At 46.3% G+C, this 17,552-nt stretch overlaps 1 protein-coding gene across 3 annotated transcripts in view; it reads right to left on the bottom strand.

Moving 5' to 3' along the window:
- Positions 1-17,552, bottom strand: part of itpr3 (inositol 1,4,5-trisphosphate receptor, type 3) — a 90,364-nt gene that overhangs the window by 31,886 nt on the left and 40,926 nt on the right. For 2 of the 3 annotated variants that reach the window (XM_023957006.2, XM_023957007.2), the window contains exons 12-26: positions 15,962-16,061; positions 15,038-15,198; positions 14,821-14,962; positions 13,439-13,603; positions 11,184-11,356; positions 10,900-11,019; positions 10,523-10,604; positions 10,265-10,380; positions 9,929-10,180; positions 8,137-8,281; positions 7,899-8,043; positions 7,596-7,810; positions 6,304-6,424; positions 6,034-6,060; positions 5,893-5,947 (exon numbers count right to left, since the gene is read on the bottom strand). In XM_023957006.2, the coding sequence (XP_023812774.1) occupies positions 5,893-5,947; positions 6,034-6,060; positions 6,304-6,424; positions 7,596-7,810; positions 7,899-8,043; positions 8,137-8,281; positions 9,929-10,180; positions 10,265-10,380; positions 10,523-10,604; positions 10,900-11,019; positions 11,184-11,356; positions 13,439-13,603; positions 14,821-14,962; positions 15,038-15,198; positions 15,962-16,061 (2,019 nt within the window). The remainder of the gene's footprint in view (positions 1-5,892; positions 5,948-6,033; positions 6,061-6,303; positions 6,425-7,595; positions 7,811-7,898; positions 8,044-8,136; positions 8,282-9,928; positions 10,181-10,264; positions 10,381-10,522; positions 10,605-10,899; positions 11,020-11,183; positions 11,357-13,438; positions 13,604-14,820; positions 14,963-15,037; positions 15,199-15,961; positions 16,062-17,552) is intronic. The other variant, XM_023957008.2, reaches the window with a different exon arrangement.

Genomic DNA, 17,552 nt, shown 5'->3' with positions numbered 1-17,552 from the left:
TTATAAAACTTTAGACAGGTGTCCAACAGCTAATTTGACACGCGTGTGAACGCGTGTTTGGTGTGAACGCAGCATAAGTTTGATCTTTGTTTCTGGAAAACTTGTGGTTCTCTTTCAACATTCGTTTCGGTATCTCACTATGGGACACGCCCCCTGCGCTGTCCCCCAGAAGCTCTTTTTCATTACGCCAGTCTTGACTGGCAGACAGAAGGTGACGTCTGCTCTCAGGAGGCGGGACTTCCTCCTGCTATAAGAGCCGGACGCCATCTTCTCTCCTCAGTCTAACACCTCTTCTCGCTCCCAGAAGCATCCTCAGACGGCAGGTGTAGTATCCGAAGCTAGCTTAACTGTTCCTAGAGCGAGCTAACAACTCGGTCGCTGAACGCTAGTCGGTGTTACATAGCTTGTCTGGGTCACGCGGTTGGTCTGTCTCCAAACAGCACCCGTTAGAACTAGTCACCATACTAGTAATTTTCGCGCTTCGCTCTCAACCGGAGTCGACGAAGTCGTCATGGAGCCTGAACCTTTCCTCGCCATGGAAACGGTCAGACCTCTGCCTAGAGCCTGCTCATGCGGCAGCAAAATCGCCGGGGCAGACACCCATTCTGCCTGTGCTGCATGTCTGGGGCTGCAACATGCCCAGGACGCGTTAGCATCTCCGGCTAGCTGCGAGCATTGTGCGCGCCTCTCCCTCAAGACCCTGAGACGCAGACTAGCGCGCCAAGCTAGTCTGTCCAAGGCGGACCCGGTCTTGGGGGTAACCAGCCCCCCACTACCAGAGGAGTCTACGCAGGGAGAGGTGGCAGGCATGAGCTGGGGCGACCAACTGGATACGGTCGCGCCACTCGAGGGCATGGATGAGCAGGAGGCCGCGCCCCCGGAGTTTCAGGACACTGTGCCCGACTCCGGAGACGAGTCCATCAGCCTCGGCTCAGAGGAGGACGAGGAGGACAGCGAGCCTTTCCTTCTGCCATCGGCTGCAAAGCCGCTGGCTGCGGGCGACGCGTGCGGCGGCTTCCCAAACCCGACCGCCGCGATGGACCTGCATGATGTCTGCAGAAGAGCAGCTGAAAAGCTGGGCATTAAGTGGCCTGAAGCCCTCACCGAGGCCACCACGTCTCGCTATGAGGGAAAAAGACTGCCTAAAGCCAAGTCTTCCAGCAGACAGCTGCTGCCAGTGTTCCCTGAGTGCTTGGAGGAAGCAACCAGGACCTGGAGCACCCCCTTTTCAGCCAAAAGCCCCGTCCTGGGAGGCTCGGCTTTGGACTGGGCCAACATGGAGGAGAACGGATTCTCGCAGATCCCTCCAGTCGAACCGCTGCTGGCTTCCCACCTGCACCCAACACAGAAGTCCACCATGACTTCCGCGGGCCCCGCCCTGCCCTCGAAAGCTGACTGCTTCCAGTCAACTCTCACCGAAAAGGGCTACAAGGCAGTTGCCGCATCGGTGAAAGCCCTGAATGCATCTTCTCTGCTTCTAGCCTACCAGGCAGAGCTGCAGGAACAGATGTCAAGCACTCCAACCCCAGACCTGTGGAACGAGCTATGCGTGGTCACAGACCTTTGTCTGCGTCTCCACAGGTCCGCAGTCCAAGCCTCTGGGCGAGCCATGGCCCTCATGGTTGTCCAGGAAAGAGCCCGGTGGCTGAACTTATCCAGTCTCTCTCAGAAGGAGAAGACTCAACTCCTCGATGTGCCGGTGGACCCAAAGAGCCTATTTGGGGCAGCAATGGCCACAATGCAAAGGCGCTGTGAGGAGAAGAAACGGGAAGGTGAAGCACTGCAGCTGTGTCTGCCCAGGAAGGTACCCCCTCCTACCCCAGCTGCACCGCGTCTTTCCTTCGCTCAAGCGGTAGCTAGACCAGCTTACCGCACTCCGAAACGCCAGCCTCAGCCAGGTGACCGGAGCCACGGAAAGCCTGCTGAGGCCAAAGGGGCCTGGGCCAAGAAACCGTCTGCTCCAAACGTGACAACGTCAGCCCAGCCAGCGCCTCCTGTCGCTCAGAGCGCAAAGAAAAAGAGGCGTGCCACCTAGGGCGCAACCAACAGGGATGGAGAGCGGGCAAAACCAGAAGCCTGCTTCCCCCCTTCCACGACACGTTCCGTTCCTGTCGTTTTTCTCCAGGGCATGTTCCAGCCCGACCAAAAGGCGTGCAGAGGCACAGGTGGCCCTCACTGTTCACAGCCAGTTGAAAAGGAGAAAAGAGGGACCCACAGAGAGCTCAGTGGAGCCACAGTTGGGTCCCAGAAAGTGTTTGAAAAGGTTTTTAAAACCAACACAAATAAAAAATCCCCGAGGCGCGCAACCAGGCCCCGAGCCAAGGGCGCAGCCTCAACACAAAAAGACAAAACAAAAAACAAAACACATACAAATGACGGGAAGCCGAGTGGGAGCCGCGCAGCTGCACATGAGGCCACAGGAGGGAGCTGTTGCTCCGCCAGTGGCACAGCAGCCCAGCACCGTGGTACCAACGAGCCCTGCGCCAGCGCAGCTCGTGTTGGCCACGCCCACCAGTGTCTCAGCGCGGATGCCGCTCGGCCCGCTCTCGGACAAATCACAGCAATGGCGGCACTGCGGGGCGCCAGACTGGGTTATAAGCACTGTTACCAAGGGTTACAGACTCCAGTTTGCATTTACCCCTCCCCTTTTCAATGGTATACTGCAGTCGCAGGCCAAGGGGCAGAATGCACGAATTTTGCAGGAAGAGATCAAAACACTGCAGGGCAAAAGAGCCATTCAGCTAGTGCCACCGGAGCAAGCTCACAGCGGGTTCTACTCCAGATACTTCCTGGTCCCAAAACGGGGTGGAGGCCTGCGTCCGATTCTAGACCTGCGAGCACTGAACAAATACTTGAGGAAGTACAAATTCAGAATGCTAACACACGCAGGTCTGGTACGGTTTGTGCGTCCAGGAGACTGGTTCGTCTCCATAGATTTGAAAGACGCATATTTTCACGTCCCAATATACCCCCCTCACAGAAAGTATCTCAGATTTTCCTTTCGAGGGAAGGTTTACGAGTTTCTAGTGCTCCCCTTCGGCCTCTCACTGAGTCCGCGGGTGTTTGTGAAATGCACGGAGGCCGCCGTCGCACCCATGAGACAGATGGGCGTTCGGCTGGCCATGTATATAGACGACTGGCTGCTCGCAGCGCAGTCTCCCGAAGAACTCAGGAGGCAGGCCGGGTTGCTCACATCGCACCTAACTGCACTGGGCTTCACAGTAAACTGGGGAAAGTGCGTATTGACACCAGTTCAAACGATCACTTTCATCGGCTTATCCCTGAATTCGGTCGAGTTCAGAGCGCGACTCTCAGCGGAGAGAGTGACAGCCTTCCGGGCGTGTCTGTCACAGTTCCGCAGGGGGGCGTGGATAACATTCAGACTGTGCCTCAAACTCCTCGGGCTGATGGCATCGGCGCTGTCCGTCATCCCTTTTGGCCGCTTACACATGCGTCCTTTTCAGAGGTGGGTGGCGTCGCTCAATCTAAGCCCCGCCTGCCATGGTCACCGACGAGTGCTTGCTTCGGTTACGTGCATTCTCGCCCTACACAAGTGGAGGGACATCTCCTTCCTCACCACGGGTGTTGTCATGGGAACCGTGCAAACAAGACAGGTGATCACCACAGACGCCTCGCTGACAGGCTGGGGAGCCACTCACGAGGGCAGGACAGTGAACGGTCTGTGGGGCTCCCACATGCGATCAGTTCACATAAACTGCTTGGAACTCCTGGCGGTGTCTCTTGCACTGAAACATTTCTTACCCTTTCTGAAAGGGCGCCATGTTTTAGTCAGGACCGACAATACCACAGTGGTGGCGTATATCAACAGACAAGGAGGGCTGCGCTCATTTCAGTTGCACACGCTAGCACACAGACTGATTATGTGGAGCAGCTCCCGTCTTCTGTCGCTGCGGGCCATCCATGTACCGGGGATAATGAACTGGGGAGCCGACCTGCTCTCCAGAGGGAACCCGCGTTACAGGGAATGGAAGCTCCACAGCCAGGTGGTAGCCCAGATGTGGAGCATTTACGGTCAAGCAGAGGTCGATCTCTTTGCGTCAGCGGAGAACGCCCAGTGTCAAATGTTCTACTCTCTGACGGACCAGAGCGCCCCCCTGGGGGTGGACGCTCTAGCGCACGAGTGGCCGTGCCGACTTCTGTATGCGTTCCCACCATTGGAGTTGATTGCCCCTACCCTCACCAGGGTTCGGGAGGGGAAACACTCTCTCATCCTCGTAGCCCCTCGGTGGCCCGGGAAACACTGGCTAGCGGACATCATTCAGATGCTGCACAGCCAACCGTGGCCCCTGCCTTTACGCAGGGACCTCCTGTCGCAGGCCCGCGGGGAAATTTTTCATCCTCATCCGGAGCGCCTGGCTCTGTGGGCCTGGCCCGTGAGAGGCTGAATCTCATGGCAGCGGGACTCCCGCAGAACGTCGTGGACACGATCCAGAGTGCCAGAGCGCGGTCCACCCGCTCCGCCTATGGCGCCAAATGGCGCGTTTTTGAGGACTGGTGCGTAAAAATGGCCGTATTGCCTTTCCAGAGCCCAGTCCCAGTCATTCTATCGTTCCTTCAGGAACTGATTGAAAAAGGTTTGTCCTTTTCCACCATTAAAGTGTATCTGGCGGCCATATCCGCCTGTCACATAGGTGTTAATGACAAAACAGTGGGCCAGCATCCGCTTATTTGTCAGTTTATGAGGGGCGCACGTCGGCTCCGACCGGTGTCGAAAAGCCTTGTTGCTCCTTGGGATTTACCGGTGGTGCTGGACGCACTGTCGTGCGCACCGTTTGAGCCACTGAGGCAAGTCAGCCTCAAAGCGCTCTCTTTTAAAACAGCTCTGCTTATTGCACTAGCTTCTGCTAAACGAGTGAGCGACATCCATGCGTTGTCAGTTCACCCGTCCTGTTTGCAGTTCTCCAGAGGGGATTCTAAGGTTTTGTTGAGACCGAATCCGGCATTTATGCCCAAGGTTTTCAACCCTACCATACCTTGCCACCCCATTGAGTTTTTGGAATTCAATCCGCCTCCTTTTTCCTCTACGGAGCAAGAGAGGCTTCACACATTGTGCCCTGTGCGGGCGCTGCGCATGTATGTGGAGAGGACGGCTGGCTTCAGAAAATCTGAGCAGCTGTTTGTGTCGTGGGCTTCTCCTCACACAGGAAAGCCTATAACCAAACAACGCCTGTCACACTGGGTTGTGGGCGCTATAACCATGGCTTATAACAGCAAGGGGTTAACACCCCCGGCTGGCCTGCGCGCTCATTCCACTCGCGGCATGGCATCATCATGGGCAGTTTTTCAGGGCATCTCTCTGGATGATGTGTGCACGGCTGCCAGTTGGGCAACGCCTCACACTTTCATCAGATTTTATAGACTGGATGTCACTAGACCAGGGCTGCCTCACGCAGTGCTAGGTGTGGGGTCCACACCTTCACCTGTGTGATCAGCCTGGTTGTTCTCTGTTGGTCTTCGGAGTAAGCTTATCTGGCAATACGGGAGTCTCTACATCCCATAGTGAGATACCGAAACGAATGTTGAAAGAGAACTTTAGGTTAAGAACTTAACCCCGGTTCTCTGAAACATGAGTGAGGTATCTCACCAGATCACCCTCCTTGCCTGGAGCGAGAAGAGGTGTGCTTACTTAGACTGAGGAGAGAAGATGGCGTCCGGCTCTTATAGCAGGAGGAAGTCCCGCCTCCTGAGAGCAGACGTCACCTTCTGTCTGCCAGTCAAGACTGGCGTAATGAAAAAGAGCTTCTGGGGGACAGCGCAGGGGGCGTGTCCCATAGTGAGATACCTCACTCATGTTTCAGAGAACCGGGGTTAAGATCTTAACCTAAAGTTTCCTACCGTCACAGTGAGAAAACTGCTCAGGTCCACACATACCCGATTCCAAACATGGCCTCTGCCTGCTCTCCAATGCGCTGCAGGTTGATGGTGGCTGAAGAGGAACAGAAATGTCAGCCAAAAGCAAGCAGGAAGGAGAACAACAGGACAAGTAAGCAGCACACTGATTTCTGCTTCTACCTGGTAAGTCCACCTGGACTGGAGCGTCTGGCAGCATTAGGAAAGTAACAGTAAACAACAAGTTTATCTGATAAACAGGTTACTTCTGGATGTATAAAACAGATGTAATCTCTATCTCTGTGTGACCAACGCTCATTTCTTTACTCATTTAAAATATTAAAAAGAATAACCAGAGGAGAAACTAAACATGAGTGTGACATGCATCAAAATGCAGCTGCTGATGTTCTGTTTCCATTTGTCAGGCTGACGATCCTTAACAGCGTTGTTTACCTGCTTGCTCCATGTTAGTTGTGGCATCGGCGTCTGCCATCGGGTAAACATCCACAAACTCCTTCTTAAAGACAGACAGCAGGAAGGAAAGGCGGTAGTCCAGGCGAACATTCAGGATGAACTGATGACGGAGAAAAACATCAAATTTGCTTCTGAGGTTTGGGTTCAAACAAATGATCACAAATGAGCTGAACTCTCAGCCCAGACCTGGTGCTACCTCCTGATTCACATGCCCTCACTGGATCTCCATTCTAAGCTGGACTCTCTGTAGACTGTGGGTCTGTCTAAATTTCCTCACTACTCTCTCTAACCCCTAAAAACTATATGGTGCCAGACTATCCACTGCCCTAGATTACAATGCAATTCAGACACACAACTTTTTTTTCTGTTTTTTTAAATGTCAAATATGCCATCGGCTATTTGCTGAAATAAAAAGATCATTAATATGAACCTTTTACAGAGACTATTTATGGATCTACTGTGTTCAGATAATACAAACTTGAATTATTTAGAACAAAAAATAATCTACATCCTGTACATTTTTTCAAATGGTAAATTCTTCAAACACGCATTCTTCACCAGCCACTTTATTAGGCACACCAGTTGATAACGGAAATTTCTAAACAGCCAATTACATGACAGCAACTCTATGCATTTAGGCATGTAGACATGGTCCAGGCGATCTGCTGCAGTTCAAACTGAGCATCAGAACGGAGGAGAAAGGTGATTGAAGTAACTTTGGACATGGTTGTTGGTGCCAGACGGACTGGTCTGAGGATTTCAGAAACTGCTGATCTAAGAAGGATTTTCACCCACAACCATCTCTAGGGTTAACACAGAATGGTCCAAAAAGAGAAAATATCCAGTGAGCAGCAGTTCTGTGCCTTGTTGTTGCCAGAGGTCAGAGGAAAATGGTCAGACTGGTTCCAGCTGATAGAAAGACAACAGGAACTCAAAAACCACTGGTTACAACTGAGGTCTGCAGAAGAACATCTCTGAACACACAACACATCCAACCTTGATGCAGATGGACTACAGAATCAGGAAAACACACAGGGTGTCACTCCTTTCAGCTAAGAACAGGAAACTGAGGCTACAATTCTTCTTGATAGTGGCAAAACTGCACAGTGGTAAAGAGGGAGGAATTCCACCCAAAATCCAGCTGTGTTAACATTGTTAGCTTTTATAGGATTTCTCTTTACCCAGTTGGGCTGTAAAACTGGGAACCATTGGAAATATTGAATACAATTGTAGATTTAACGAAACCGTTTTGATATGAACCAACGTGTTACCTGTAAAATCTCCAATATTTTGGATTTAGTATCCATCACTGTCAGGTCCATCTTCTCCAAACTATCTTTGTTGCCTCTCTGGGCGTCAGGCGCAACCCCTGCGCCTCCTCCCGCTGCTCTGGCACCTCCACCTCCAAACACAGACTGCCTCCTGTGGAGCACCATGGTGGACATCATCTGACCCACCCCATGTATGGACCGTTTCATGTTTTTTCCTTCAGAGGCAGAAAAAGCAGTGTCTTTGTTACAATTATTCAAAAAAATTGGTCTGAGACTAGCTTTTATGCTAACAGAACAGATTACCAGGTCCATCATCTTGGAAAATGGGGCCTGGATGACCAGGATTGGGTCTGGAGTCAATAATGCCCAGAAGAGTCCTAGTGAGTCTGAGCAGCTCAAAGAAACTGTAAAAACCAAAGTAGATCAGGTGTCTGGCCAAACTAACCACCTGTAAAAGGAACAGAGGCCGATGAGATGATGACGGTGAACAAAGCAGGAAAAAAGATGAGCAAAAGCACAAAAAAATGTAACAACAGCCCACCTCATAAGTGAGTTTGTTTTTCTCCACATTGTGGAAAGGCATCTCATCATTCAGGACATTATTGAGATACTCCTCCATGAACACCATGGTGTTGGCAAACCGGTTCTTCTTGTTGTCTCTGCTGTCGTCCATGTTGGAGTCGTAACTGAAGATGAAACAAATTGAGGAGAGTTACCAGATCCAGGAGAAGTTCTGCTAACACTTTTCCTAACATCATGTAAGCCTGACGTAGCTGCAGATCCCAACATACTGACCGGGCTGGCTTCATGCTTGATTTCATAAACTCTCATTTAAGCTAAAATTGGTTTGTATGAAGCAAGTGATTTAAAATTGATTTAAAAATGTAAAACTTCCCTCTTGTTAAAGTAAAATATGTCCAACACAAGAGGCCCTCAGTCCTCATCTGCCTGCCCAGCTGTTGGACAGGACAAGTTAAAAAAAAATTATATATATATATATAAATAAAACTTCAAATTGTAAAATTGCATTTAAACTCATTCATTAGTTTGCATTCTTTAAGAAGTTATGAACAGCTTCTGTGCTGTATGAGTCTTTCAAACACCTACATTTTGTCACATAGCTTGTTTAATTAATAAAAAACAACTTTGGTGTTATTTTGATTTGTTTCAAAAAGTTTCCCAGTGGTCTTTTGATTATGATAATGTTATTTTTATAGACAAAATCAAAAAAACATGTGTCGTCTTCTAAGACATAGCTTCTGCAGAGCAGCAGGAGTTTATCAGAAATTCGCCTCTATAGTGAGACGGTTTGTGTGAAGGATCCCTGCCCCCCTTCCTGTTACCCATAACTGAGAGCACTCCCGCTATCTTACAGCCCCTTACACCCCCAACCCAAGATTAACGATGCAACAAAATGGTGAACAATATCGTAGCTATCCAGGCGTACACTTCAGATCCAGATTCCAGGTCACATGAGGAAAACAAAGACGTTCATGGATTTATTTGCCTGTAAGTGGATGAATCAGAATGGAGCGGATCAAGGTGCAGGGGCCCCACCCAGAGTATTTTATGATTCATAAAGAGGATCTCTTCCAATAAACATTTTTTCATCTGCTACTGATTCACAATGGTTTTAATAAAAATACTCAGAACGGCAATTTTAATCCTAATCTCTTTAAAATCCACGTTCAAAAGCGAGTTGAGCGCCTGCTGAAATCTGCTTCACGACAACGTAAACTCCCACCACAGAGGTTGCACTTCAATTTAAATACAAATATTATTTTTTTTCTGATTTTTGCATCCGAAATATAAAAATTTCATGACATTTCCAAAACTTCACAGAAAAAGTCATTTTTCAGAAACTTTTCAAGGATCTAGAAATTGTCACTTTCAATTTCCAAAATCTTTCCAGGTGTCCGCCATCATCAGACAAATGCCACAAAACATGTTGAAAACACCTCTATTTTTATCAGAATTGCTCTTTAACCGTTACATCTCTTACTATAATGCTGTATTACTTACTTAGTGTTGTTGCCACTTTTCTCAAGATGGTCATGCAGAAAATTATGTTTTGACTGTGGTTCGATCCAATTTTCTGCATTTGTATCCCAGAATTTTGAGCCCATCAACACAAAAAACGACACAGTTCACCAGTCTCACATTATCTGCCTTTCATCTGCATTCACATCCCTAAATTTGACCAATAGAAGATGATGGGAGAGATGGTTGCTTCCATTTTAACTCATGCATGTGCATATACCAAATCAGTTCAATAAGCTTTTCCACATCCAGCCCTTCCACTCTGATATCACTGCATGAATAAATCTACCAACTCTTTAATGCTGATGGAAGTGGGGATCTCAGTCCAGAGTCGAGCGAACTTGACAGGGGTCACCAGCTCCTGAGGGTCTCGGTCTACGTGGGCATGGAGCATGAGGCGGCAGAAGGATGCCCGCAGGTCAAAGGGCAGCATCTCATCCATCATGCACAGGAAGATGAGCTCCACGTCCAGCTGCTTGGAAATCTCATCTATGGCCAGATACTGACGGTCCAGACACATGCGGGCAAACAACTTCAGCTGGTACCTGAGCTCATCCAAGACAGAGAAGGAAGGCTGCATCAGCAAACTGTGGTTGCAGGTCTCTAGTGGACTTGTGCACAGCATGTACCTGTAGTAGGTGAGGACATTCTCATCATGAGTGTTTCCTTGTCTTGCTTCCTGAGCCAGCTGTCTGATACTTTTTTCATGTTTCTCCTTTATCTTATCTGTCCAAAGCAGCCACACCTACCAAAATGAGAAAGAGATACACTGGTGTCTCATTGTGTTTCCAAAAAGTACAAAGACAACTGAAAAGAAAAAGAAAAACTGCTGATATGACTGAATAATCCATGTCACAACAGAATATAAAGAGAGCAGACTCTTTTACCTCATCCTCCTCTCCAAAGTCATCCATTCCCATGTACTCTCCTGGAGCACCACCAGAGGGAGGCTCTTTTGGCACACGACGCCTTCAAACACACACAAACACAAAGACACCTAAAGGAAAACTGCTGCCATGGCGACACAATAAATGGATGGATGGATGGATGGATGTAGGGATAAATGGATGGAGGGATAAAGAATGGAGGGAGGGATGGATGAATGGATGGATGGATGGATGGAGGGAGGGAAGGAGGGAGGGAGGGAAGGAGGGAGGGAGGGATGGGTAAATGGGTGGATGGAAGGATGGAGAGAGAGAGGGATGGATGGGTGGATGGTAAAAGTTGCATCATCTTTCAGATAGAAATAAAAATATAGACTCACTCTGTTTTGATGAGGATGTCCTGGTTTTTGGGGTCTAGCACGCATTTACAGATCAGCTCTTGGGTGACGGGGATGGCCACATTGTTTGACACACACAGGTCAGACAGGTAATCTAAAAACCTGTGCACACAATCAAAAGCCAACACAAATCTCACTTCTAAATAGGCGTCTTTCCATTTTCAAACCAAACAAATGTATTTAAAGACAAATATACCAGGAGCAAAGTTTCTATGTACCTGCAGCCAAAGAAGGGTAAAAGCCTGACTGGCACTCTCCACACTTACCTGGGCTCTCGGTTGGTGCGCACCAGATTGACAAAGGTCTCCACTTCTGTCTTGGTGATGTGTTTCTCCAGCAGTTTGCGGTTGTTGTGTAGCAGGGCAGTGATTGTGTCCTCAGCCAGGATGTCATAACCAATCTGGCCCTGCATCATTCCAAACTGTTTAGCTATGTGCTCCTTTAAAAAAGAGAAGAAGAGAGTTTTTGTATTTAAAAATTCCACATTTCTTAGAGAAAGTTGTGAACAGAAAGCTCAAGCTAGCTAGTGACATGCAACGATGCATGTCTTCGGCTTTGTGTTTAGGTGGTTCCTTTGATTCTCATCTTTTTGTCTATTGTTAGTTCTTCTTCTTTCCTTTTTATGGCTGTTAGCAAAAAACAAATGTATATTTTTTTGTGTGTGCTTAATTAAGGATGAGGCTCCATGGTGGCGCAGTGGTTAGCGCTCTTGCCTCACAGCAAGAAGGCCCCCAGTTCAAGTCCCAGCTGGGAGACATGAACCAGAACAGCAATGGGGGACCCTTCTATGTGGAGTTTGTATGTTCTCCCTGTGTATGCGTGGGTTTTCTCCGGGGACTCCGGCTTCCTCCCACTGTCCAAAAACATGCTTCATTGGTCACTCCAAATTGTTCATAGGTGTGCATGGGTGTGTGATATGTGTGACCCTGTGACAGACTGGGGACCTGTCCAGGATGTCTCCAGCCTCCGCCCATAAATGTTGTTAGCGTGTTAGCCTCTCTTAGCCCTGGCTGCCTTCTTCCAGCTCCGTTCTTCAACAAAAAAGAGCACTGACCACACGGATTAAAAATAAAATGATGAGCGAACAGGCGCTTTATAATAACCGTAACATTAATTAAAGCACGTTTAGAGGATCATCTTGTATATTACCGAGCTGGCAGATATCTATGGATGTAGCCTCTCAGCGGAACTCATATCTTCTTCCGGTATTTCAAACACTACTGCGCATGTGCGAATGATTTATTCCTACCGAAAGTGTGCCCCATGTGAACGTTTGTTATAATAGGAAAAGGTTTTTCGGGGCCCATGAACATGATTCTAATCCGACCATTGATCCGATCAAGATATTTTGCACATGTAACCGCGGCTTATGGTGTGAACTCGCAGTATGGTGGGGGCGTGGCATCACGATGGTGTCTCTCCATCGTGATGTCAGTCAGCCATCACGATGGACGAAGGTATCGTCTATCAGCACAACCCTTCCAGCAGGTTAAAAAATGGTTCTAAACTGTCTAGCTGTGCAGAACTGTTGCTCTCGCGACTCATTTAATTTGAAAGAGAAGTGTTTCAATTGCAGTTTTGCACAAAAATAAATTGATAAATGCAAATTCTTTTCTAATTTTTTTTTTAAATTGTCATGTTTATCATCACAAGCACAATTTGCACAATTTCTTAGTCAGTGGAAACAACAGCGTTAAAGAGGTAGAGGCATGGAAAGTGGTAGAGACTCACAATTAGCTCACTCCTGTTTGGTGACAGTAGTTGCCATAGATACGATGACTCAAGTCCCAATCACTGTCGACTAGTTTCAACATGGCAAGGCCCGTGTCAGGAAGCAATGGTGAGGGATCTGGCCTGATTTCGCAAGAGCCTGAGTTAAGTCATTTTCTATGGGTGACGCCTCGATTTTTCCATTGTTTTTACAGTCTATGTCTGTGACTGTAAAGCACTTTGGGCCTTCCAGGAGGGACTGTTGTGCCTATGACTATACACCACTTTCCATTCTCAGTGAGCAATTTCAATATTGAAAACCTTCTGGATAGGAGGAGTGTTGCATTTGTTCTTCTTGTTCATTTCTATGACTTAATCTCTTAGTCACTAGCATTAAAAGGTTTTTTAATCCTGGTTTTGTTGGCTCGGGTCATCTGGGGGTTACTTTTGTTTCATCCCACAGGCACAGGCTAGTTTGGTCATGATTATTGTTTAAATTAATTATGTTTTTCATCTTATCTTTATTATCTTATTTATTTATTTATTTTTGTGCTTATTTATTTTAATCTTCATGCTTGTTTTTATATTATTTATTTTAATGTAAAGCACTTTGTGTTATTCTTTTATATGAAAAGTGCTTTATAAATAAAGTTTGATTGATTTCTGTAATATTTTTGGTCATCGTTTATGTCTGAAATTCCTTTCCCTTTTTTTAATCCTCCAACTGTATTTAGTTCCTCTTGTACATGTTGGCATGACGTCAGGTCAATGAGGAGCATGAACGCAGCAGCAGAGCAGACCGTGTCCTCACCTGGTTCTTGCGGTAGTCCTCCTGTGAGTGTCGCAGCACTCTGTAACACAGCTGGAACATGTACTGGTAGTGAGAGTTCTTCTGGTCACCGAGCTCCTCCAGGCGGAACAGCGGGGCTTCACCTCCCTCCCTCTTTGCACTGGGAGTCTTCAGAATGCCAAAGATCTAAACCAAGCACAGAAGATGTTCACAAATGTCTTTTTGCAGGTCCAGGTCAAGTCTGACGTCTTTGCATTTAGGTTCCAGTTTGATCCCAAGTCTTTAAAACAAAGTTAAAATGAATATTCTATCGTGAAAAAGTCTTTAACCACTTTGAAACAACTTGTGTGGACAGAAAACTGAAAGTTTATGTTTCTGCATTCTCAATGAAAGGAAAGGAAAGACATTTTTGTTCTTAGGACTGACAGTTATGTATTGTCTTAAAAAAATAAGAAAGAAAAAAATAACATTGATTGCAAGTTCTAAACCTCAAGTCTCAAGTCAAGCCTCTGGATGGGAGACTTAAATGCAACTCAAGTCTCAAGTCTTGGTCTTCATCTCCAAGAAGAGTTCACTACCAGCACAGATTTGGCAAACTGTCAGATTAATATTATTGTGATCCTGTTTCTATTAAACAAACATGAAATATTTCAAATATTCAACAGACAAAAGAAAACCTAATGACTATAAAAATCAAGTTTTGGGTGTTTTTAACATGTTCTTGTTGCATTTTCTGATGATGGAGGACACTTAAAGAAAAAAATTTAATATCAAATTTACATTTCTGAATATTTATTTGATCAAATCGGAACAGATGAAAAAGTACCACTTATAAAAGAGAGTTTTTGTTGCATACAAAACACAGGCTGGGCCACATGCTCCTCGCTCCAAGCTATCAGCAATGGGAAGGGGAAGGGAAAGGGGGGGAGGGCTTACTCCATGCCCACAATCCGGCCCACAACTCAGAGGGGAATTTCTGATTAACTACTGCCGCTTTGCAGGAATTACGTCCTAGAAAACGACGCTGGTTAAAAATGGCATCATCATAATTAACAGGATTTCACTTCATGAGCTCGACACGTGAGCCGACGCTGGACTGGAGTTTTCTCTTGACTGGCATCCAATTTGTTTAAAAGATGAAAGATAAATATGTAAGTAATTAAAAGTGGAATTGTAAAAAGCTGGCTTTGTTTTTATTATTTATTTTGAACACTTTATCTGGAAGGAATAAATAAAAACATACATATTATACACTTATATGAATAAAAACACAGATTTTACATTATTTATTACTTTTGTGCATAATCTTATGCGGAGGCTGAGTGAAGCTCAGCTTCAGATGCACCTGGGCTTTAGAAATTAAAAAAGCCAAACTCAGGAAAAGTTTGTTTGTGAGATCTGACCTGTTTGAGGATGTTCTGCTCCCTCATTAGCTTCTGCCTCTCTCTGTTGGGCTTTTTCATGACCACGTCTAGAACCGACTGGCCGGCGTTGGCGACATCGGTAACAAAGAAGACGACATCCTCCAGCAGCTTGATGGCGAACCTGACAAGCACAGAGGTCAGAGGGCATCAGGTCCCCTGGTTTAACCGTCTACGTCCCTTCATGAGGAAATCGTACCTGCGGTCATTTGGGCTGATGAACCCCCGAGTCAGTTGTTCCACCACGGTGCTCAGCATGGCACTGGCATCGTTGGCAAAGTCCAGATCTCTGATCTCCATTACAGGAACTGAGACGATGGCGAACGCCTCCTTGTCTTCTTTTGTTGGACATGTTCCCAACTGCAAAAAGATTTAAACAGCATCTTTAGCTCATATTATTGCAGATTAGTTTATAGAAAAAAGTTTTTCATTACAGGCAGTTTTGATTTGTAAGGTTCTAGAAAAAAACTCCTGTTAAAAGTAGTTTAGCGTTCTTTTAGCTCCTGTTTTTTTAATTTAAGTACGACTTTTTTTTCCTGCATCTGTGATTGCTTTCCGGCTCTGCTCAAAAATTCCACCCCCCCCCTTCGTGCTTGAACACTGCTACTGTAGAAACAAGACATTGATCTAAATTTCTGGCAAACACACAGACAAGATCAACCCTTTTATTATCCTTGTCATCAAATCAGAGGTAGAGCCTTCAACCTCTAATCAGAAGATCGCAAGCTTAGTTCCCGCCCATGTGTCAAAGTGTCCTTGGGCAAGGCACTGACCTCCGCATTGCTTCTGGTGGTTAGGTTTGTGCGCGGGCGAATGGGACATTGACTGTAAAGTTCTCTGGGCCTCAAGGAAGGTAAAAAAGCGCTATATAAGTGTTTAAGTGTTTGGAGGTGATCGATAGTCTTTCTAAGAAACTATTTCCAGTTTTATAGAGACTGAACAACAGTACGCATTGCAGGAGCAACCAGGAAGAAGTGGTGCCAGCTGGAATATCAACAACACAAGCCAAATGAAAGAACAAGACAGCAAAAATAGAAGTTGGATTTTGGACGAGTTTGAGATAATGTCACTAAGAGACTAATAATTCATTACGCCCAAATGAAATTCGACTAAGAAAAGTTACCATGAGTCTGATGGGCCGCTCCTCGTCAATGTCAATGGGCACGTTGGTGCTCTGGATCCATGTGTTGGTGCAGAGATGCCTGAGCCTCACGTACGAGTTTCTGAAAGAAATATTTAACAAACTGAATGAAATCTCATTTTCTGATGTTTCACATGTTTCCATTTGTTTCCCACTCCACAGCTGTGGCCAGGAGGTTGAACTGTTGCCCTCAGATGCTTGGGTTGGGTGTGCGTTGAAGTATCCTTGAGCAAGGCACCAAAGCGTACATTGTCCCCTGTGATGGGGTTAGCACCATGCTGTTGCAGCTCTGCATGTACGGGTGAAGCATGCGCGAATTATGAAGAGTTTTAGTCCTTGAAAAGTGGAAAAACTAGAGAGGTCTATGCCATTTACCGTTTCCCAGCTTACAAAGGTAAAAAACAAAACAAACAGAAAGCGAGTTAAATTTCAAAGCAAGTTCCGAAATTTGAATCCAATTTAAAAAAAAACTTCAAAGCCCATAAACAAGAAGATATTCACAACAAAACATAAATACAAGGACAAATTGTTTAGCTGAGAAATGGATCTATAGAAAGAGTTTGTTTCTATTGTTTTTGCCACTGCAGGTCTAAAACATAATGTGGGAGGGCTTAGCTGAAAGAAAAACCTAACTTTTTGGTAATGTGGCCTTTTTCCACCTGAAGAGGAGTTCATGGGTATCTGGGATTTACAAAGTTTTACAGCCTATCAAAACATTGAACAGCGCGTGCTGTAAAGAAAAAAGAGCCTCCAAAAAGTCCATATGTCCCCATATCAAGGGACCTCTGGACTTGTGCCCTTGTGTTGACAAGGGAAGACGAGGCAGCAGCTGTACCTTTAAAGATCTAGTCCAATGAAAATTGTTTTTGTTGTATTAAACATGTTCTTGTGGTTATTCATCATGATGGAGGACATGTATAAAGACGAGTAAGCTTAAAAATAGTTTTCCGTGTATTTCTACACTAAAATAGTTGTAAATCAGGAGCAGGCAAAAAAAATGGCTTTGGATAAAGCTTGTACCAGCTACAAGTAGAAGCTACAACTGGCGGGTCACCAGCTCCCTGCTCTCCATCCACTGTCATACACATATATCCATGAATGTCTTTGTTTTCCTGAGGTGGTTTCTGGATCTGAACTGATAGCTCTGATATTTCTGTCATTTATGTTGAATCCCTAATGTTAGGTTGGGGGTGTGAGAGGCTGTAAGCTAGCGGGACAGCTTGTTAACAGAGGGGTGATGAGATTTCTTGGTGGGCTTCATCCGCGCCAACAGTCCCGCCAAAAACTCAGAGGTGAATTTCTAATAATTTCTTGCCGCTTTGCAGAAACTATGTCCCAGAATATGACAAAGGTTTTTTGAATTTTGGCTAAAAACGGCATCATCGTTATTAAAAGACCCCTGGGAACACTTTGACAACAGATCAAAAGATGATTGGAATGGCGTAGTCTGCTTTTCTTGACCAGCTGGTATTAATAAGTGTTGAAGGATAACGTTTACCACTAAGCCAAGAAGACAATTGTTACCAGCTGATCCAGAAAAAAGTGATCGACTGAAGCAGAAGTGGGATGATGT

The sequence above is a fragment of the Oryzias latipes genome, chromosome 7 (assembly GCF_053564925.1).
Source record: "Oryzias latipes strain Hd-rR chromosome 7, Olatipes_Hd-rR_3.1".
Lineage (NCBI taxonomy): Eukaryota > Metazoa > Chordata > Actinopteri > Beloniformes > Adrianichthyidae > Oryzias > Oryzias latipes.
Note: the sequence above shows the minus strand (reverse complement) of the source record. Positions and strands in the feature narration are given on the sequence as shown.